Consider the following 23,833-nt stretch of genomic DNA (forward strand, 5'->3'; position numbering starts at 1 on the left):
AAAAAACATACCGGATCCTCCTCTGTTTTTCAAAGACCGCCTGTCCCATTTCTACCGGGCATGGTCGCGCATAACATCGGACCGATGGGTCCTGCGCACAGTGAAGGCGGGCTATACCCTCCAGTTTTCCTCGCCCCCTCCCTGCCATCCCCCTTCCCCGTCCCTCTTCAGGGACCCTTCTCACGAGCAACTTCTCACGCAGGAGGTTCAGACCCTTCTCGCTGCTGGAGCAGTAGAAGAGGTCCCAACAGACCTGAGGGGAAAAGGATTCTACTCCAGATACTTCCTGATCCTGATCTACTCCATCCTATTTTGGACCTGCGCGAGCTAAACAAGTTTCTGATCAAAGCTCGCTTCCGTATAGTCTCCCTGGGAACTATTATCCCATCCCTGGATCCGGGGGATTGGTATGCTGCCCTCGATATGAAAGATGCCTATTTTCACATTGCTATCAAGCCAGCCCACAGGCGATTCCTGCGCTTCATGGTCGACCAGCGCCACTTCCAATTTACGGTCCTGCCCTTCGGCCTGGCGTCAGCACCACGAGTGTTCACGAAATGCATGTCCGTGGTGGCAGCCTTCGTTCGAAAGAGAAGGATGCGTGTGTTCCCGTACCTGGACGATTGGCTACTCGCGGGCAGGTCGGAGGCCGAGGTCCAATCTCACGTGAAGCTGGCCTTGCAGATGTTCGACAAGCTCGGCCTCCGGGTCAATGTGCCCAAGTCCACGTTAGTCCCCACACAGAGGCTGGACTTTATAGGTGCAACCCTGGACTCGGTAACCGCGCAAGCGAGCCTACCAGAGGCACGGTTCATGTCTATTCACAGAGCCGTAAGCTCGGTCCAAAAGTTCCCCACGACAACGGCAAGGTGTTGCATGCAGCTTCTGGGACATATGGCAGCTTGCACACACGTGGTCAAACATGCCCGCCTGAGGCTCCGACCTTTACAGTTGTGGTTCGCCCACACGGATCGCCCCAACAGAGACCCATTGGATCAAGTAGTCACGATCCCAAACCAGGTGCTCAGCTCGCTACGCTGGTGGCTCGATCGCCAACAGGTATGCGAAGGGATCCCCTTCGCTGCCCCACAGCCCACTCTGACGTTGGTAACAGATGCATCGGACCTGGGCTGGGGGGCGCACCTGGGGGAACTGCGGACCCAAGGGTTGTGGTCCAGAGAGGACAAGCTGCTTCACATCAATCTGAAGGAGCTAAGAGCGGTTCGCCTCGCCTGTCAGAGCTTCCGCGCCACCATAAAGGGTCACAGTGTGGCAGTCCTGACGGACAACACTACCGCCATGTTCTATATAAACAAGCAGGGCGGGTCCCGGTCTTCTCCCCTCTGTCACGAAGCACTCCAATTATGGAACTTCTGTATAGCCCATGCGATACACCTCATCGCGACGTATCTTCCGGGAATTCAAAACGGCTTAGCGGACCGCCTCAGCCGCTCCTACCGAATGCACGAATGGACGTTGAAGCGAGACGTTCTGCATTCGATCTTCCGAAGGTGGGGCTTTCCCCGGGTGGATCTATTCGCCACCAGGGACAACAGCCAATGCCCTCAGTTCTGCTCGTTCCAGAACCTCAGCCGAGGATCATTAGCAGATGCCTTCATGATCCCATGGGGAGGGAGCCTGAGATACGCCTTCCCTCCGTTCCCACTCATACACAAGGTTCTCCTCAAGACCCGCAGGGACAGGGCGACGATCATACTCATCGCCCCGGCCTGGCCATGCCAGCATTGGTTCACGTCCCTGCTGGAACTGTCCATAGCTGATCCGATCACCCTCCCCCTCCATCGCGACCTAGTCACGCAAGACGAAGGTCGCCTACTCCACGCGAACCTGCCTTCGCTACATCTCACGGCATGGTATCTCTCTGGCTGAATGATGCAGAACACAGGTGCTCTCACCAAGTTCAGCAAATCCTCCTTAATAGTAGGAAGCCCTCTACAAGAGCGACCTACCTGGCAAAATGGAAAAGGTTCTCCCACTGGTGTGAGCCTCAACGCATACAGCCTTTTCAAGCCTCAGTTCCGTCTATCTTGGACTACCTACTGCACCTCAAGAATCAAGGGCTTGCGCCCTCCTCAATTAGAGTTCACTTAGCCGCTATTTCGGCTTTCCATCCGGGAGAGTTGGGAGTGTCAGTGTTCTCCAACCCCACAGTGGCCCGATTCCTCAAGGGGCTGGAAAGGGTGTTCCCCTACTCGCGCCCGCCTGTCCCGGCGTGGAGTCTGAACCTAGTCCTATCAAGACTCATGAGTCCTCCCTTTGAGCCCCTAGCCACTTGCTCCCTCACGCACCTCTCGTGGAAGGTGGCGTTTCTCGTGGCCATCACGTCGGCCAGAAGGGTATCGGAATTGAGGGCCCTCTCTTCGGAATCACCCTATACAGTGTTCCATAAAGATAAGGTGCAACTGAGGCCGCACCCCAAATTCCTTCCAAAGGTGGTATCACAGTTCCACATGGGGCAGGACATTTGCCTACCGGTGTTTTTTCCTAAACCCCATACGGACCCTCACCAACGCAGCCTACATGCCCTGGATGTCCGAAGGGCGTTGGCATTTTACCTGGAACGGACCAGATCGTTCCGCAGAACACCCCAGCTGTTCGTTGCGATTGCGGAACGTATGAAAGGCTTGCCTATCTCGACACAGCGCTTGTCGGCATGGATTGTGCATTGTATACGCACCTGTTATGAGCTCGCCAATGTTCCGGCCCCGGAGATCCGGGCCCACTCGACTAGAGCCCAAGCGTCCTCTACGGCCTTCTTGGCGCAGGTTCCTATCCAGGAGATCTGCAGGCAGCCACCTGGTCGTCCATACATACGTTCACAGCCCACTACGCGATCCATCATCAGACCAGAGAGGACGCAATGGTCGGTCGGGCTGTGCTACAGTCAGTTGTACCTTGACTCCTACCCACCTCCAATGGTAAGCTTGGGAATCACCTAATGTGTAATGGACGTGAACAATCACTCGAAGAAGAAAGAACGGTTACTTACCTTCTGTAACTGTTGTTCTTCGAGATGTTGTTCACGTCCATTACAGTTCCCACCCTCCTTCCCCTCTGTCGGAGTCTCCGGCAAGAAGGAACCGGAGGGGTCGGGTTGGCAGGGATATATATACCCTGGAGCGGGGTGCCGCTCTGGCGGGAAGGAGGGGGCCCTGCCGGCCCGACGGGAGCCGCAAAGGGAAAAAGTTTCCGACGTCCGTGCACGCGGCGCGCGTACACCTAATGTGTAATGGACGTGAACAACACATCTCGAAGAACAACAGTTACAGAAGGTAAGTAACCGTTCTTTTCTAGCCCTTGTGGCTGTGGAGAAAGCTTCAAAACCTGACCCCCAGTGCACCCTAGAGGAACAGAAAGCAAATAAAGAGAACATCAAATCTATTATTGTTACAGAATCTCATGATTTTTGGTGAGCTTGACTCATGATTTTTAAACATTTGGGGTTGGACAATACTGTGAAAGAGACAAGCTTTTGAGCTACATAAAGCTCTTCTTCAGATCTGGAAAAAGGACTCTGGCTATATCTACACTGTGGTCTTGGCTACACTGGCGCTGTACAGCGCTGCAACTTGCGCTCAGGGGTGTGAAAACATCCCCCGCCCCCGAGCGCAGCGAGTACAGCGCTCTAAAGCGCCAGTGTACTCAGAGCTCTCGCAGCGCTGGCGGTGTGACTACACTCGCGCTTCAAAGCGCTAATGCGGCAGCGCTGGGAAGTCCCGAGTGTAGCCAAGGCCTGTGTAGGACCCATGGATTTTCAAATGTTTGTTGTGAGGGGTATGGATTATTGTAGCAGTGGAGTTGTCTGCAGGTTTTGTATATGTTGTTATGGCAGGGTCTGGATTCATGGGTCTTATTTATGCATGCCTATCACAGCATGTGGTGTACCTCATCCAGTGCACTAACTGTCCCAGTAAAAAAAGACAATCACTATGCCCTTGAATGAACTCTCACAGAAAAATGATACAAGACAAAAACACCATATCACCTGTGGATGAACATGTTTCACAAAAAGATCATTCCATATCTGACCTCTGTCCTCATCCTCAAAGGAAACGTGCACATCATCTTCAAAAGACGAGCCTGGGAGCTTAAATTCATAAGTTTGCTAGACACTAAAAATCACGTCTTAATAAAAACACTGGATTTATGGTTAATTACAACAATCTGTACACAAGAATGGCCATATTGGGTTGGATTAATGGTCCATCTAGCCCAGTATTCCTTCTTCTGACCATGGCCAATTCCAGATGCTTCGGAGGGAATGAACAGGGCAATTATCAAATGATCTATCCCATTGTCAAGTGCTAACATCTGGCAGTCAGAAGCTTAGTGACACCCTGAACCCATTAACCCCTTCCCTTTTTGTCCTATGGCTGCCAAGGTGTTAACAGGTTTCAGATTCGCAGCCCTGATGGTCTGTATCCGCAAAAAGAGCAGGAGTACTTGTGGCCCATCAAGATAGCCCATTTAAGACAGTTTGAAAAGAAGGTGTGAGGATACTTAACATGGGGAAATAGATTGAATGTGTGTAATGGCTCCATCACACCTTGTCAAACTGTCTTGATTATCACTACAAACGTTTTTTTTTTCTCCTGCTGACAATAGCTCATCTTAATTAATTAGCCTCTTAGAGTTGGTAGGGGAACTCCCACCTTTTCATGTTCTCTGTATGTATATATATCTCCTTACTATATGTTCCATTCTATGCATCCGATGAAGTGGGCTGTAGCCCAGGAAAGCTTATGCTCAAATAAATTTGTTAGTATCTAAGGTGTCACAAGTACTCCTGTTCTTTTTAAAGTGTTAACAGACCACTTCACCTTGAATGGTTTCTTACAATGCGTGTTAACTACTTACATTAAACAATCTGTTCTACTTTGTATTTAGCTGTGAGTACCTTTCCCAGACCTGAAGAAGAGCTCTGTGTATGAAAGCTTCTCTCTCTCAGCAACAGATGTTGGTCCAGTAAAAGATACTACCTCACCCACCTCTAATATCTCTCTAATATCCTGGGACCCACAAGGCTACAACAACTGCATAGAAAAAATTTGGTAGAGATTCATCCTTAATAGAGCTGGTGCCACAGTTTTTTGTTTTTGTTTTCTCCTGTTTTTTCCCCTAGTTTTGTGTGTTAAATTTTGGATTTATGATCACTTTTAGCTTTTCATATTACAATTCAAAGTTTGTGCTGTTTATACAAACCTGAGTGATTAGGGGACGGGCGTGCACAAACCTGACTGATTGGGTAGGTAGTGCATATAAACCTTCTGAACTGATTTCATCCTACAGTAGAGAAGGTTCATGTGCAGCTGGGCTTCTGCCTCACCCTTACTAGCCCCAACTCCAAAATAAGCATTAAAAAACCCTAGGAAATTAATACAGGAAAAAAATTCATTGTGAAGTGGTTGCTATATCAGCAACACACCTGATGCAAACCCCCAGAAGTGAGAAAATGAAAAACTAAGCCACTTAGCAGTGCATACCTTCAACCCACATGCATGTCTTACCATTTTCCACAACTTCCATACATCAAGCCTTATTTCTTCCCTCCTAAGTGTTTATCACCCCTTTTTAACTGACATCCTGCACACAACCCTTTAACAAAGTACTCTCTTTCAGCACAGCCAACTACTGCAACAATAATCCATAACTGCTGGCACTGGGGGAGAAGAATAATCTACTAGAAATGTGTATACAGAATGGTGAAAAGGGGGCTTATGAAAGTTCACCCAATACAGTATAAAGGACACTTTTGGAATACTTCCATTTGAAGCCTTCTGTAGTCTTTAAATATTGGAGTAAGCTGCATAAACTTTTACAGCTCTTTAAAAATTCAAGAGCTGAAATGTATCTTGGACTTCCTCAGGTTGGTTTTAAATCGTAGGACTGATGGATACCAACTTGATCATATGGGATAGGGAGTGTTCTTACAAACGGACAAGGCTTTTCTGGACCTAGATAAGCCAATGTTTCTACCCCAAAAACATCCATAAGATTTGAAGTCCAAAGGTTCCTTCACCAAACAAAATCTAGACGATGAATTAAATTTCACCCTGGATTACTTTTCATACCTATGTGGTAAATTTTCCCATGAATTACCCAAAGTAAGAAATAATATCCAAATAAATGTACCAAGAATCACATTCTGCCTTGTCTGAATTGTTTGCTGTGGGGAAAACATGTTTCTAAATAGGAAAAAATAATTAATTTTATAAAACAGTCCTTTCCTATTTTAGTCAAGGAGATAACCTGTGATTTGGGTGCGAGCAAACATTAATTGTCTTGGAAACCAACAAAACAAGCCATCCAAACTTCAGGTTAAATTTATTTATGGGGAAAATGCACAAACACATGGGCACAAAGTAATTGGTAAACAGATATCCTTTGATATCTAGTGTGATTTTTCTTTTTTGATTACATGTAGAATTAAACTGACTGCGAGTTGGGAAGGAATTTTCTCTTGGAGTGTTACCAGGGCCCTTTTTTCCTTTTGAAATCATCTGGAGCATTGAATAGGGAATCATTCATTTGGATCAGATGGTTGTATCGTATATAATCAATTTCCTGTGATAATGGGATAGGGATGAGTTGAAGGAGTGAGGTTTATTGTCCTCATAACCTTCTTACAAATAGAAGAAGAAAATCTGGGCAGTGTGGTCTTTATATATGAGTGACTCATGTGCACACACTTACTTAATAAGTAAGTATACTCAGTGGTGCAAGTAGGGCAGTACATGGGGCTGCCAGGAGGCCCCACACCAGCAGCTCCTCTGGCGCGGCTGTACTGCCCCCAGCCCCACCCCTAGCCCTTCCACCTAGCTGTGTCTATTGTCTGGGGTCTGTACAGCCCTGCTGGAGGACAGGACTGGAGGCAGGGCTGGGGGCAGTACAGCCGCGCCAGAGGAGTTGCAGGTGTAAGGCTGCCCGGCATCCCCATGTTCTGCTCCTTTCACTGCTGCGGTTCCAGAGTGCCCTGCAGTTCAGAAGTCTGAGTCCACATCCAGCGCTATGGTATTTAAGCGCTTTCGAGTTTTACTCCAAGTGTATTATTGTTTGTATTGCAGTAACGTTTAGGAGCCCAAGTGATAGATTTTTGTGCTATGCAAAATTAAGACTGTATGGGCATTGTCAACAGACAAATTCTGACCTACATTAAGATAAGGAAAAAGATGTGCATTATGGCTTGTTTTACTCGGGGTTTTTTTCTTTGTCACCTCCATCTTTACATATGCATAGCATAGGGAAAATCAAATGAATACTACAAACACGGAGTTACCAGTATGTAGTTATCTAAGGCACTTAGTAAAATATTTTACTAACATTTTATGTGATGTAAGTACTAAGATGTATCTGTGAAGATAATTACATAGGTTGGTGGTGTTTTTTAAAAAAGCTTATAAATATAATTATATATTTTTCACAAAGCAGCACATTTCTTATTTTAAAATTAGACTTCTGTCACTCTCTTGATCGAACCAAGAGGATTCCTGGTATGTGTGACTATCTTCTGCCAAGAGACCATTGCACTTCAAACATGCTCACTTTCTATGTCCCTTGAAGACAGTAGAGTCTACTCTTAGCATGGTGATGCATTTGATATTCAGTTGGGCTATGTCGGCAGCTGGCACTTCCATTACAGCTGAAGCTGATAGCACCACTTATTATTAAGGTTGTCTCACCCATCCCATTATGACTCCATTTTCAGTTGCTTATAACTTTGCCAAACTTTACCTATTTCAACTAAGGTTTCATGCTAGGTGTCTGCTTCAGACTGTTTTTGTTTTTGAAAACTTCAGACAAAATGATTCAGCCTGTGACAGATGTGGCAGTTTCTTGCAATATCCTTGAAATTCTTTATTGCATTAAGCTTATGTATTACTGTGGGTTGTGATTGTATGTAATTGTATGTAACCTCTCGGGGGGGGACATGTGATGTGAGGCCTGGCAGTTCAAAGGACTTTATTGAAAAAGTGCCAGATAAGAATGGACTTTTGGACAATAAGTGTTAAGGAATTTCCTGGGGAATATCTAGGGAGAGGTTAATGCAAATTTCCCACCACTGTTTATGCAAAACTCTTGCTCTTTGAAGCTACATCCTGATATGAGGGTCTTTGCTGATTATTCCTGGAGAGTGGAGATCGAAGGTATGAGACATGTAAAGAAACGGATGAAATGTCTACAGGGTTGTTCTGGTTCTGGATTTGAGACCGTTACGAACTTATAACATGGGGGAAAATCCAGTTGTGGGTTTTGAAGGAATAACATCTGCCAGAATTTGAGGTTTGATTTGGGGGTACCTCTGGCAAGCTTTTTAGCATGCGTGTAAGTCTCTTATTGTTTTAATATATTTTCTTTGTAATGCTTTCACCTTAAGAATAAATGTGCTTGCTTAGAAAGAGATTTGTGGCAACTGGCAACTGCTAGCAATTCCACTGTTCATAGGCTTTGGAGAGAAAGCACAGATGGTGGCCTGTTTAGGCAGTCTGGGGTATTGGAAATATCAGTGTTGGAAGGGAACTGTGCAGCCTGGAAAAACCCCAATCAGGAGGGCATGAGATTCTGGTATTTGCCCAAGAAAGGTGACAGCTGGGAACCAGAAGCCTAAAAGTGAGTGCCCTTGGACCCAGGAAGGGAAATGTAGATGCAGTTGCCCTGAAACTGTGACACAGCTGTTTCTGAGATCAAGGCGAGGGGAAAATGTTTTTCCCGCTTTAAAAGAAATTTGGGTAACCTTTTCTTTGAGAAACTTAAACTTAAGTCCCCCCCCCCCCCAACCCCCATGCTTTGGAGCAGGGACTTGAAATTTGGCAGGAGGCGCCCTTTGTGTCAGAGATGTGGCTTTTGATGTTCCTGTAACATCTGACCAAATTTGACCAAGTTATAGACTTAGAAAAATCTGTTTGCACGTTCTCAGTTGACATTTGCTAGGTCTTTGTGACTAAAATCCCCAATGATTCTATTTGTACTGGGTATGTTATAGTTTGCATGGGGTGAGCAGGAATTTTTCTGCAATAGCAATTCCCAGCTATTCCATTCATGCCACGCAGCGTCTGGGCACCTGAACTGAAAGGGAGGCGGGGGACTGTCTCTTCTGTGCTCTCAGTGCCCTCCCTGATAATGTCCAAATACACCTCTACCTCGATATAACGCTACCCGATATAACACGAATTCTGACATAACGCGTTAAAGCAGTGCTCTGGGGCGGGGCTGTGCACTCGGGCGGATCAAAGCAAGTTCGATATAACGTGGTTTCACCTATAACATGGTAAGATTTTTTTTGGCTACTGAGGACAACATTATATTGAGGTAGAGGTGTAGTGTGGAGAAGGAAATTATCTGAATCGAATGCATAGGGAACAAGTGCTGGACTGGGCATGGGATAATAGAAGACTGGGACTAGAGACTGGTTGCTGGTGGAAGGAGATAGGGACTAGTTGGGCGTGGAGACTGACTGGGAACCAGTGAGTTTTGGAGAAAGAGGTTGGTGGAGGGACACATATCTCATGAGGATGCAGGGATGGAACTGGCACTGGCTGAGCAAATCGTGGGTCTGAGAGCTAGGTGTGTGGGAACACTGAAACTGAATGAGGAGCATGGGGAAGGAGACTGGGACTGACAGGATGCAGTGCAGCTGGGGAATTGGGTATGGTGGTAACTGGATGCTTCAGGGAAAGAGACAGATCTTATGGAAGGGGAGAACTGGGACCGACTGGCCAAGGAGAGTGAGACTGGGAGCCAGAGTGGAGGGGATCTGGGAGCTATCGTGGGTAAGACTGTGATGGGGGATTGTGTGTGTGTGTGTGTGTGAATGGAATAGGGAGTTTGGAGTGGGGGACTAGGACTGGCTGGCTGGGCAAGAAGACTGGGACTACTGGAATGAGAACCCTGAGGAATGTAGGCTGGGACTGGCTATGTGAAGAGAATAAGATTGGGTCAAGGCTGGAAGGAGATGGGACAAAAGGGGTCAAATTTTGGGGGAAATGGGTTGAAGTCTATGGCACTAGAACATGCTTCCTTCCAGAGCATGGAATGGAACCTAAGGTTCCTGAGACTCACTGTTCCTCTACTGCAGGAGTAGGCAACCTATGGCACGTGCGCCGAAGGCGACATGCGAGCTGATTTTCAGTGGCACTCACACTGCCCGGATTCTGGCCACTGGTCCAGGGGGCTCTGCATTTGAATTTAATTTTAAATGAAGCTTCTTAAACATTTTAAAAACCTTATTTACTTTACATACAACAATAGTTTAGCTATATCTTATAGACTTGGAGAAAGAGACCTAAAAATGTTAAAATGTATTACTGGCACATGAAACCTTAAGTTAAAGTGAATAAATGAAGACTCGGCACACCACTTCTGAAAGGTTGCCGACCCTGCTCTACTGTCAGCAGATGGTTGTGAAACTCTTCAGCAAAATATCTTATACCCTTTACTGCTTGTCTACTTAGAGAATGACAACTTATTACTACTGTTGGTGTATGCAATGTAGTTGTAGCCATGGTGGATCCAGGACATTAGAGAGAGAAGGTGGGTGAAATAATATTTTATTAGACCAACTTTTGTTGGTGTGAGAGTCAAACTTTTGACCTGAAGGAGAGCTCTGTGTGGCTCAAAAGCTTGTCTCTCTCACCAGTGTAAGTTGGTCCAACAAAAGATATTACCTCACCCACCTTGTCTCTCTAACTTATTACCACTCTCATTTACACCCTTAGCTTAAGTGGCAGAGGCCTATGTGGTTAATCTAAAAGTTCCAACCCTGCTGGTGAACCATGTGGGTGTCGATATGATGCAACATGATAGAATTCCTATTTTTTTTCAGTTTGCTTTTTTAAAACCTAGGAAATTACATACACAAAACTACATTAGAATAACATTGTTTGCAAAGTCAAATACTCAGATGTTAGGAAATGCCAAAATTAAGGTTGCCTGTGCAACGTTAATTGGGCTCCTTTGTTATTTTAATGCAGTCTTTGATTACATGATCACATACTGTTTCTTCCACAGGACCCTGCCTCATTCAGTGCACAGGATATATCTGCTCTGGGGATGAATCAGGACTGTGTAATAAAGGTGACTGCCATGTGTAGGACACTTGCTTCATTTGTTGCAGAAATTGAAAGGTGGTGTAGTGAATGAGGCAGGGGATTGCAGGTCTCATGGCTAAGGCATTTGAATGCTTTCCTGGAGAACTGGATTCTATCCTTGCCTCTGCCATTTACATGATAGTTTAAATGACTTGCCTAGCATACTTTCACAGGTGGTCACTAATTGTAGTGTTCCTTATTTTTAGACTTCATGTATTGAGACCTTGATTTCAGAAGTGCTGAACACCCACAGCTGCAACTGAAGTCAGTTGGGGCTATGCTTTGAATATATAAAAAGGTCTATATAGTGCTAAGTCCTCTGAAAAATCAGGTTTTAAGTTTCTCAAATTGGACACACGAAATTAGCAGATACTTTTGACATTGCCTCAGTTCCCCATCTGAAAAATTAAAATATACCCTCATCTCTCAGAGGTTTTCTGAAAATAAATTAATATTTGTGAAGCACTCAGGTACTATAGTCATGAGTGCCATAGAGAAACCCAGGAGGAAACTAACAATTCTGTCTTCAGAGCAAGATTTAAATAGCGTGCAGTAACTAAAGCATGAGGTCACATATTGAACAATGGGGATAAAACAAAATATTGAAAAGCTGCTCATTAATTGAACACCATCCATTCTGTACACTGAATTAGAGGTTTTGTGGAAAAAATGTTACCATATAATTAGACTGTATCATAATACATATGCACACGGGCTGAATCAAGATTGCACAGGCAAGCTTAATTCTGGCGTTTTCTAGCTTTTCAGTGCTTGACTATGCAAACTTAATATTCTAATATTTTTTTTGGAATTTTGTATAGAAGACGTAATAAGCTCAATGGAATAAAACACAATCTGAGAAACAGTGTTAGTGAGTTCTAAAAAAAATAAATTTACTGACACTAACTAGATGCTCTACTTTGAGTGCATCTGTAACAATTTGTAAGACAGTCAGAGGTCTTATAAAACATAATAATTGTAACTTGTAAATCAGTACTCCTACACTGTTTTGAGATTACAGTAGTCCTGAATATTTACAACAGATTGCAGCAAATGGGAGTAGAAGAACTAAAAGATTATTTTGGAAGAGTTTGGCAGATAAAAATAGTTTTCATGTTAAAAGTTCAGACTGTGGTTACCTTTTTCTGAACTAATAGTTGATTAAATAATATCCAGGAACGATGAGACATTTACAAATGTTATAGTGTTAAACCTAAACCTAGTTACATTTTACCCATACAAACAACAGAGTAAATAATTTGTATTGGGTAAGAGAATGTCACCTATGAATAGCTGTTTTGTTTGTATGATTTCTATAAATAACATGCAGGGAATACAGGAGGGATTGTACTTTTAGAAAATAAGTACTGTTCAGGTAACAAGAATTACAAATGTAATTCTGTTTAAAGATCTGTTCTAAGTTGTGAGCAATTTGCCCTTTAAAAAAACAAACAAACAAAAAAAACTTTTAAAAACATGTAGAGGGTATACTCTGTGCCTCAGAATAACATTTGAGGGTAGTTTATATTAGTTATTCTGATCTGGTGCCTGTAGTGATTGAATTTTCACAGATCCCCTAGTAACTGCCCTCATCTTTTGGTAAAGTTGGTAATTATCCGGTAAAATTATCTGACACTTGAAATGCCAATTTTTTAAAACCTGTAGGCAACTATTACATTTTAATTTATATCTTTCATACACATAACTTGCTATTTGTATACCATTGCTTCTATTCAGTTCTATGGTACAGTATATGGTACTTATATATCACTTTTTCTAATCTATTTTACTAAGACGCTTGTATGAGAACAAGTGCTCTGATTCAGAGTTCTTCAGTTCATTAAGCTTATTTCCCATGTGGAAGTTATCCTCTCTCTGGGACATAATTATTCATATAACAACCAGTTCTGATCTCAAGAGGATTTTTGTAGATAGGAAATAAACAAATCACCACTGAAGAACAAAGATCAAGTTAATATTCCTGGTCATGGAAGAATGCAGACAGTGTGACGCACCATAATTTTTTCTAAAAACATGACATTTAAGAACGTTTACAAGAGGCAAGCAGCCTTCTAAAATTGTTTGGACTTCGCTCCACATTTTTTAATAGGCATTTTTATGCAGAAAATACTTCCAAAAAATTAAAATGCATGAGAGCGCCTCCTACCGCTTCACAGCAATGGTCAACTAGTTAAGTACCATTTTCAGGAGTGTGTGTTCCTGTTGACTTCAGTAGAACTCGTATACTAGTTGGCACCCCTGCTGGCAGTCACAGCAGACAATTCAGTCTTTATTGATTCAATCCTTGATGTGTCCTCTTACTGGTAGAGGTAGCCCATTCAGGACTGAGTTGCAGTGCACTGGAAGAGGTAGTCCTTTCAGGGGAGGGTTGAGATGCATTGGAAGTTTGCACTGCAGTTGCACGTTCTGTGGATAAATGAGTTCAGTTTTCAGTGCTGTTGATTTGGCACCTTAAGGTTTTAATTTTAAAAAGAGAAGAGCTCAGTGGTGTATAGACAGAAGTAAATAAAAGAAGTCATGATGTGTGCTCTGGCACTAGAAATGGAGGAAAGGGTGTTTGCCAGATACTCCTGTGACTACCTGTGACCCTGAACACTGGTATAGCAAAGTAAGCAAAACTGGAATGTCCTTTATTAGAATAATACAATTGAACTCTGAAGAAGTATGCTAATGGACACTGCAAGGAGAAATATGGGAGTGAAATAGTGTCAATTTTAAGTGAACATTGTCTCAGAGTTTTATGTAATCACTAATTGCTGTGTTGAACAGGTTAGTACAACTGCTTCATATTCTGGGTAGCTAAAATATTTGCTTATATGAATACAGTAAAGTACAAGCTGTTGATTAATCTTTGTATTAAGACACTATTAAGTGCATTAATGACTCAATTAAAAAAAGTTGTTTGGCCTACAGCTACCTCAAGGAGTCATTCAGGACTGGCTTTGACACAGAGGTGTGATTCAATTGCAGTCTTATGAGAGCACCTAAGAGACAAGTGATTTCCTTATTAGTTGTGTATTGTAAGGAAGGAAATATGAGTGTAGTTTATTCAATTACAGTAGTATACAAAAAGTCATACAAGGGCTTGATGTTTCAGAAATTAAGATTAAGTCTAAAATGTATAACTTCAGGATTGTTTTTAAAAGACAAGCCACATAAAGTTATTAAATTATGGAATGCAAACTATAAATGTGAAATAGCAGAAGAGTGGACTGAGGTCATTCAGATTATCAATATTGGCTCTAGTACTAATCAGAGAATACTGAACTTGCACCTTTTGTACTACAAAATGTAGGTTTCTCCTCTTTGTGTAATAAAATATATAATATTGCCAAGATGTCTGTATGAAATGCAAAACGACCAGGCCCTCTTTTATAAACATGGGAATGTTAGATGAAGAAAGAAATAATAATAAACTACTAGAGATAGAACTTAAACAGGATTTAAAGATGTGTATTGGGAGTTGGCCAATTAAAGACTTAAGCCAGGAATAAGGAAACTATTCTTCTTGCACTTTATAACAAAAACCAACCAAACAAACAAAAAACAGTCTTCAATCTGTGGACCCAGGCAAAGGCTCCTACTGTAGATCACTGGAAAAAACTACTGCTACAATATATGTAAAGTCTTCCTTCATTAGATATTCTAAGAACAGTGCAAGACAGACCAAAAAAAAAAATTGATAAAAGTGATTGTTTTCCTGTACCTGGTATACTAACAGAAATACTGAAATGATTTATTTTTTGATAAGGGCACTAGAATTTTGTATTTATGGGAACAATGGATAATTAAGAAGGGTATACATAAAAGACAATACTGAATTATATTCCCCCATGTCTAATTTCACATACTTTCTATCACCTCAGTTGAGTCCTCTCTTCCTTCTCTCCCAAAGAAAATGTTCAGCTTCCCCAAAAAAGATTTTAAAATTTAATATGAATGGTTAAATATACATAATTTAATATATGGTTTTATTTAGATAACTTGAAAAAAGGAAAAACTGTAATATAACAATATACTGCTCAGTATTGTTAATTTTGTATTAAGATGTGTACTTAAACATGTCAAGACAGTATTTAAATGTTTTATTGTAAATTGCTTAAATATCAATAAATCTTTTCACTTAAAGTGTAGTTATATAAATATTATATACACTACAAAAAGGAGGATACAATTACATTTTGAAAAATGGAAGATAGATTTTAAGCTTTTTCCAACTTTTATGTGTCAACTTTTTTTTGTCATAGTGAAGCAGTTTCTTTCCAAACAAAAAAGGTTCAGTTAATATCATGTGTGTGTGTGTGTAGATTTCTTATGTATCTTTTCATGGAATTCTATGATTGTGATGAATTTGATATACATATCTAGATAACTTCTTAAGTAATAGTTTTTAAGGGAGTAAAATCCTAGTTGTAATAGCATGAGTATCCTGGTTAATTTACATTAGAGATGATGTTATGATTTGTATTTAGCCCACACTTTGCGATTGTCATTTATACCAGTGGTTCTCAACCAGGGGTCTGGGGCCCCATGGGGGGGTTGCAAGCAGGTTTCAGAGGGGGTCTGCCAAGCAGAGCCAGTGTTCGACTTTCTGCCCAGGACCCTACCGAGTCTAAGCCCCACCACATGTGGCTGAAGCTTGGGGCCCTGAGCCCCAACACCTGGGTCTGAAGCCGAAGCTGAGCAAAGTAGCTTTGCGGGGGCCCCTGGGGCCTTAGGCAGTTACCTTGCTTGCTACTCCCTAAGGCTGGCCCCAGCTTTTATATGCAGAAAAACAGTTATTGTGGCACAGGTGAGCCGTGGAGTTTTTATAGCATGTTGTGTGGGGGCTCAGAAAGAAAAAGGTTGAGAACCTCATAAATGATCTGGAGAAAGGGGTAAAAAGTGAGGTGGCAAAGTTTGCAGATGATACTAAACTGCTCAAGATCGTTAAGACCAAAGCAGACTGTGAAGAACTTCAAAAAGATCTCACAAAACTAAGTGATTGGGCAACAAAATGGCAAATGAAATTTAAAGTGGATAAATGTAAAGTAAAGCACATTGGAAAAAATAACCCCAACTATACATACAATATGATGGGGGCTAATTTAGCTACCACAAATCAGGAAAAAAATCTTCGAGTCATCGTGGATAGTTCTCTGAAGATGTCCACGCACTGTGCAGAGGTGGTCAAAAAAGCAAACAGGATGTTAGGAATCATTAAAAAGGGGATAGAGAATAAGACTGAGAATATATTATTGCCCTTATATAAATCAGTGGTACTCTCACATCTTGAATACTGCGTACAGATATGGTCTCCTCATCTCAAAAAAGATATACTGGCACTAGAAAAGGTTCAGAGAAGGGCAACTAAAATGATTAGGGGTTTGGAATGGGTCCCATATGAGGAGAGATTAAAGAGGCTAGGACTTTTCAGCTTCTAAAAGAGGAGACTAAGGGGGGATATGATAGAGGTATATAAAATCATGAGTGATGTGGAGAAAGTAGATAAGGAAAAGTTATTTACTTATTCCCATAATACAAGAACTAGAGATCACCAAATGAAATTAATGGGCAGCAGGTTTAAAACAAATAAAAGGAAGTTCTTCATGCAGCGCACAGTCAACTTGTGGAACTCCTTACCTGAGGAGGTTGTGAAGGCTAGGACTATAACAGCATTTAAAAGAGAACTGGATAAATTCATGGAGGGTTAAGTCCATTAATGGCTATTAGCCAGGACGGGTAAGGAATGGTGTCCCTAGACTCTGTTTGTCAGAGGGTGGAGATGGATGGCAGGAGAAAGATCACTTGATCATTACTCGTGAGATTCACTCCCTCTGGGGCACCTGGCATTGGCCACTGTCAGCAGCCAAGATACTGGGCTAGATGGACCTTTGGTCTGACCCAGTACGGCCGTTCTTATGTATGTAACCCCTGATTTATACTAGAGCGAAGTGTGTGTAAAAATGCTAACATAATTCGGGAACATTTTTACACCCTCTTTGTTCTGGTGTTAACAGCAACACAAAGTTGGGGCCAATCTTACGAAGTGCTGAGTGCTTGATTTAATGCCCTTAAGTCCTCAGTAGCACCTTGTACAGAGAAACTACTTTATCAGTAGTTAATTAAAAAAACCAAACCCATAATAAGAAACAGTATCCCTCATTGCTAGAGTACTACAGGAAAGATTTCGCTGACTGGTCAGCCGGTTGAATTGGAATATTTGTTTTTTGGAAGCTAAGTTTAGATCCTAACTCTCTAGTCCAGGATTTCTCAAACTTGACTGCACCATGACCCCCTTCTGACAACAAAAATTATTACATGACTCCAGGGGGGACTAAAATCTGAGCCCGCCAAGCCCTGCTGCCCCCAGTTGGGGGATAAGGTTGCCAGGCGTTCAGTTTTCGACCAGAATTCCCCCTTGAAAAGGGACCCTGGCTGCTCCGGTCAGCACAGTTGACTGGGCTGCTAAAAGTCTGGTTGGCCGCAGTGGCTCCCAGAAGTGGACAGCATGTCCCTCCAGCCCCTAGGCGCAGGTGTGGCCATGGGTGCTCTGCGTGCTGCGTTCCTTTTCACTGGAGCTAATGGGCCCCTCATCCTTTATTGGTGTGGTCTGTAGGACCTACTGCAGTACAAATGATAAGAATAATACGGAAATTCCTTCCTAATCCTGAAACTGACAGACTTCTAAAGCCATGTGCCAAGGGTCTGTCAGTATCCTCCACTGCCTAGAAAGTCCCAATGACTGATGCACCATATGACCCCAGCTCTGTACATTTCTTAAAAAAAAAACAAAAAAACCCCTGCAAAACAAACGAACAAATGCCCACCAACCCCAACAGGGTTTTTTGAAACTTTAAAGCATGCACAGAATATAAACTGAGTACCTTTCATTATCATATGGGCATCAATGTCATTTACTACAACAACAAATGAAGGATGGCTACTTTGTATGCCAAGTGTCAGCTTAGTGTGGTTAAAATAACTGTTTCCTATGAACCAGATAGGATTCATAATGCAGATAAAAACTAGGTCTCAAGAGTGATTGAGTCCCACAGTGTGGGTACCTTTTCTGTATGTGACTATGCTTTCTATTGGTTATACATAGGAAATGGTCCTTTAAAAAAACATGTGACTCATTTTGCTTAGCCTTGTAATCTTTAAAAGTTAGAAAGTAAGTTGCTTAACTGAAATATCTTTTTCTGTATCTGGATTGTGGACTGTGTTTGGAAAATGAAACCTAATTGTAAAGAAGGGGCCAGATCCTGACCTGATATAAATTGGCCTAGTTTCATTGATTTCAATAGAAGTACATGGATTTACACCCCAGATTGGGATCTGGCCTAATGTTTTAAAATCTAATACTGATGGTATCCATCTTGACTTTATTATTATTATTTATTATTAAAAGGCCTGTTTTGGCATTGTCAGAATGTGCACTCAATGAAAGATTTGTAAAATTATTTTCTGTTCTTCAGTACAGGTAAAAATTATACAAAGAACAAGTTGATAACTAAACAATGTCTTTAAATCAGATATTTTTCTTGAATCTGAGCCTTTTAAAGTTTAGCCAGGTCTCTTGGCATCTCAGAACCTTTAATACATTTTTGCAATTCTCCTGGTCAGATCAGTATTCTTCTGTTAGGGAGTTAAGGCACAGAGACTAAATAACTTGACCTACACATCTCAAAATCTGTAGTAGAGACAGGAACACATTCATATTTTCATAATTCCAGTGTAGTGACTGGGGCATAAGACCATCCTTCCTCTATCTGACTGTAGTTGTCTGCATTTGTGAGTAGGTAAATTACTGGGACCACCTTTCACCTTCCTTTTGTAGCATCAGTGCCTTACATCCTCAAATATCATTAAGTTTAAACAGCTAAAGTTCATTTTCAGAAATGCCAACTGTAATTCATAGACTTAAAGTCCAGAAGTGACCATTATAATCTTCTAGTCTAATCACCTACAGTACATAACATCAGTCATACAATTTCACTCAATAATTGAAAACTTATTTCCAAATATGCTTCACTTTAGAGTATATTGTTGAGATTATATGTTCTTACATTCTGGACTAGGTGGACTGAGCAAAATAGGGGAAAAGGCTATTTAAAAAATGTTGTAAAATAATTCATTTTCATTTGAAATTGTTTTGTTATAGATGCTTTTTTATAAAACTGGTTAATTCAAGTCTTTGATGTAAATATTTTCTCTTAGGATGGTGTTTTGGAAGAGGACAATGAGAAGGATTTCTATGAGTCTGATGAAGAACAGAAAGAAAAGGATCAGAAAGTGAAGAAACCCTATGCTATGGATCCAGACCATAGATTGCTGATACGAAATACAAAGCCCTTGTTGCAAAGCCGGAATGCTGCTGTATGACAAAAACCTTTGTGTCTTGAACTGCTAAGTGTCCACCCTTCTAAAATGTTTTAATCAAGTATTTAGAGCATCCAGATGTAGAGTATGCCCCCCCGAATATGTATAGAAAATACCATGCAGAATTGTGTAGTTACACAATAGTACTGTTGTAGCTAACTAAAAGTAACCAGTTCTCAACTGCATGCCCTTAAAAGTGGAAAAGTAATTTAATACTAAAAGTCCTGAACAGCCATGTTATGTGCTGCCTACCTGTTCTTAATATTAAGAGGAGAATTAGGCAATACAGTATATGACTGCTGCCATAGCACTTCAGGTTGTTTAGCTTACCAGTTTTCAGAAGCTCTGGTGAGACAAACCCTGTTAATATGTGGATGAAGACTCTCAAGGAAAACTGTAGGTGCTTGTGATTTATTAGATGGCACTTTTCTCTGAGGTGGGGATTTTCAAAGGATCCTGGAGGAGTAAAACACCCAAATCCTTTGAAAATCCCAGCGTGAGTCCTAGGTTCAGTCTCCCAGCAGAATTCTGAGGTGGCTAAAACATCATCTGCATAGTACATGCTGAATGTCTCTGGAAGCTAGATTAAAAGATCTGAATTTTCATAAATGCATAAATCTTTAAGGTCAAAAGAAACCATTATGATTATCTTGTCTGATCTCCTACATAACACAAGCCATGGAATTATACCCATTAATTTCTGCCAGACCATAATTTCTACTTGTATTAGAACTGATCTTTTTTTTAGAAAGACATCCAGTCTTGATTTACTGGCTTCAGGTGATGGAGAGTCTACCACATCACTAGGTAAATTGTTCAAATAGCTAATTATATTTGCTTAGCTCTAGTCTAAATTTGTCCAACTTCAGCAATTGGACATTTATCTAGATAAGATTTTAGATAGTGGAGAACTCTTTTCTTGCTCGGGTACATATAGACCATGATCAAGTCACCTCTTAACCTTTTCTTAGATAAACTAAATAAGTCTCTCGCTGTAAAGCATATGTTCTGAGCCTCAAATCATTTGTAGCTCTTTTCTGAATCCTTTCCAATTTGCCAACGTCTTTTTCAAGTGTGGACACTAGAACTGAAAACAGTATTCTGGTAATGGTCTCAGTAATGCAGAATAGCTTGATAATACCACCTTTCTACTTCTACTACATATTCCCCTGCTTATATATCCAAAGATTATATTAGGTCTCTTAGCTTCTGCGAGATCATGTTCAGTTGGTTATCCATCATGATCCCTAAGTCTATTTCAAAGTTGCTGTTTTCCAAATGACTGTCTGCTTGTGTAATGTGACCTATGTTCTCGGTTGCGTTTGGCAGTATTAAAACTCGTATTCAGATGAACCCAGGTTAAACGATCCACACCACTCTGAATACTTAATGTTTTTCTCATTATTTGCCATTCCACCAATTTTGCAAACTTTACCAGCAATGATATTTTCTTCTGTATCATTGATAAAGATATTGAATATTTTGGGCCAAGAACAGATCCCTGGGGACTCCACTAGAAATACATTATATGATTGCTCATTTATATTTACTTTTTGAGATTTATCAATTAGGCAGTTTTTAGTCCATTTAATATGTTCTACATTCATTTTGTATAGCGTTTATTATTTAATCAAAATATACTGTGGCACTAAGTCAAAGTATATTATGTCAACATTATTACCTTTATCAATTGAATTTGTAATAGCATCAGAAATATCAAGTTTGTTTGATAAGACCATAAAATCATGGTGATTGGTGTTTATAGAATCATAAAAATGTAGGGCTGGAAGGGACCTCGAAAAGTCATTTAGTCCAAACCCCCTCTTTGAGACAGAGCAACGAATACCTAAACCACCCTGACAGGTGTTTTTATCTAACCTGTTCTTAAAAACCTCCAGTGACAAGGATTCCACAACCTCCCTTGGGAATCTATTCCAGTGCTTAACTATCTGTATAAGTTAATTTTTTTTCTTAATATGTAACCTAAATGTTCTTTGTGGCAGATTATTTCTTGTCCTATCTTCAGTAGACATGGAGAACAATTGATCAGCATTTTCTTTACGACAGACCTAAATGCATTTAAAACTCTTATGAGGTCTTCCATCAGTCGTCGTCTTCTCAAGACTAAACACGCCCAGTTTTTTAAACCTTTCCTCATAGGTCAGGTTTTCTAAACTTTGTCACTTTTTATTGCTCTCCTCTGGACTATCTCTAATTTGTCCATATCTATCTTAAAGTATGGTGTCCAACACTGGACACAGCTGAGGCCTCTCCATTGCTAAGCAGAGTGGAACAATTGCCTCCTGTGTCTTATATAAGACATTCCTGTTACTACACCCCAGAATAATAGCCTTTTTTGCAACAGCATCACATTGTTGGCTCATGTTCAATTTGAGGTGGTCATTCTTTTAATTCTTGCCAAATTGCATCCCTTATGAGCCCTTTCATGGTTTTGTTCAGAATATTAGGCTGCCCAACCTGTAGTTAAGAGTCATCCCATGTTCCCTTTTTAAAATATTGCTACAACATTAGCTTTGTTTCCAGGAGGAGGACCTATTAAGTTTTAAAAATCAATTGTGGTTTTTTTACGATCTCTTACATTTTGTTACTTGGCTCACAAGCACATAACCCTACAGGTTTCCTTTTGTTGTTTTACGTCCCTGTAGGTCATTATTAAATGCAAATACCATTGTATAGCTTGATTAATATGGTAATAGGAAAAGGTTTTTGGTGATGGTATTACTGTTTAAAACTAATTAATGAACAGCTATTGCTAGAGCTAGATTTAATAAAAATAAAAAGCTTTATATAGATTTAAAGAGAGGGAATTTTCTCATTCATTTGTACTGATAAGGCTGTAAGTTCTGGTTTCTTAAAATATCAGTTTGATTAGAACTTTAGCTACATCTGCTTATTATTTATTTATTTATTACTAATAGGAATGTAAGTTATTCATTAGATTATAATTCAGAAATGAAAATATATCCTGGCTTTTCAATCAACCCCTTGGTATCAAAGATTACATATGCAAAAATAGAAATTTAAATTTTTGTACAAGCAATGAGTGTGTAATTTTGCAGCTTGAAAGTAGAGCATTGTGTAGTTATTTTAAGGTAGCAGATTGTTCTGCATGTTAACATTGTATTTTCAGGTGGTGATGGCAGTTGCCCAGCTTTACTGGCACTTGGCACCAAAATCTGAAGCTGGCATTGTTTCTAAATCCTTAGTGCGTTTACTTCGTAGCAATAGGTGGGTCAAGCTCTTTTGTTGAACTTCAAACAGAACTTGCTAAACAGTTTGCTGTTCAGTTTTAAATTACATGTAACTGTACATCATAAACTGAGGCTTATATATTTGTGCTAGATAAATATTTATATTTTTGTAGTGGTCTACAGTTTACCAGAATATGCACACAGCCCTCTGACAGATACCTGGGACTAGCAGAATACACCCCAAACCACTCACTTTTTTGATAATTATCCTTGGAAAACTACTTTTAAAACACCTGTTAGTTGTCAAGTATTGTCCATCCCACATTTAACAGCACAAATATTAGGTGAAGCCAAATGGTTATCTACCACAGTAGTTTCTGTAGTGCAGACAATTGTAAACATTTTCTTTTTAGTCTCACTATCTAGAAATATATGGGACCTTCTTGAGTTTCTGGTTTGCTGTATGTCTTGCAATGCTAGCTTCAAAACTCCTAAATAAATCCTTCATTTTTTCGTTTTGTTTGAGGAAAGCCCTATGTCAAACAAAGGCTGCATCATTACATTAAAAAGTAATATTTTCCTTTTAAAAGTATGCAGTGTTGTTTTAGGCTGTGTTGGTCCCAGGATTTTATAGAGAAGGTGGGTGACCTGAAGAAGAGCTCAGCTTGTCTCTTTCACCAACAGAAGTGGTCCAATAAGAGATATTACTTCACCCACATTGTCTGCCTTTTAAAAGTGACAGTCCTAAATTTGTGCTGCATCTTGCTATAAAACTGATGAGTGACATGTAATAGCTGTCATGCTTCAACTTTTTCTTGTTTCTTTGGCATACTCAAATATATTTTATAAGTCAAATATACATGGTAGTTTTTATGCATAGATATTTATTGAAAATTCAGCTAAAAACCTTTCAGCAATACATGCAAGTGCATCCTTTTGGTCTGAATTTTTTTTTTGTTGCTTTTAATATACTGTTCTCCAAATATGTGATTTTGATAAATATATTCAACAGTACTCTCTCTTTTTGATTTGTAGGGAAGTGCAGTATATTGTTCTGCAGAATATTGCAACTATGTCAATTCAAAGAAAGGTATACCTTGCTTTGCATTTTCTAGATTGTACTTTAAATTAAGC

At 40.8% G+C, this 23,833-nt stretch overlaps 1 protein-coding gene across 12 annotated transcripts in view; it reads left to right on the forward strand.

Annotated features, from left to right (window-relative positions):
- Positions 1 to 23,833, forward strand: part of AP3B1 (adaptor related protein complex 3 subunit beta 1) — a 580,418-nt gene that overhangs the window by 411,000 nt on the left and 145,585 nt on the right. For 6 of the 12 annotated variants that reach the window (XM_065550060.1, XM_065550061.1, XM_065550057.1 and 3 more), the window contains 4 exons: positions 11,026 to 11,091; positions 19,326 to 19,484; positions 22,639 to 22,736; positions 23,735 to 23,789. In XM_065550060.1, the coding sequence (XP_065406132.1) occupies positions 11,026 to 11,091; positions 19,326 to 19,484; positions 22,639 to 22,736; positions 23,735 to 23,789 (378 nt within the window). The remainder of the gene's footprint in view (positions 1 to 11,025; positions 11,092 to 19,325; positions 19,485 to 22,638; positions 22,737 to 23,734; positions 23,790 to 23,833) is intronic. The other 6 variants (XM_005288300.4, XM_065550065.1, XM_065550064.1 and 3 more) reach the window with 1 other exon arrangement.

The sequence above is a fragment of the Chrysemys picta genome, chromosome 6, assembly GCF_011386835.1.
Source record: "Chrysemys picta bellii isolate R12L10 chromosome 6, ASM1138683v2, whole genome shotgun sequence".
In the NCBI taxonomy this organism is placed as follows: domain Eukaryota; kingdom Metazoa; phylum Chordata; order Testudines; family Emydidae; genus Chrysemys; species Chrysemys picta.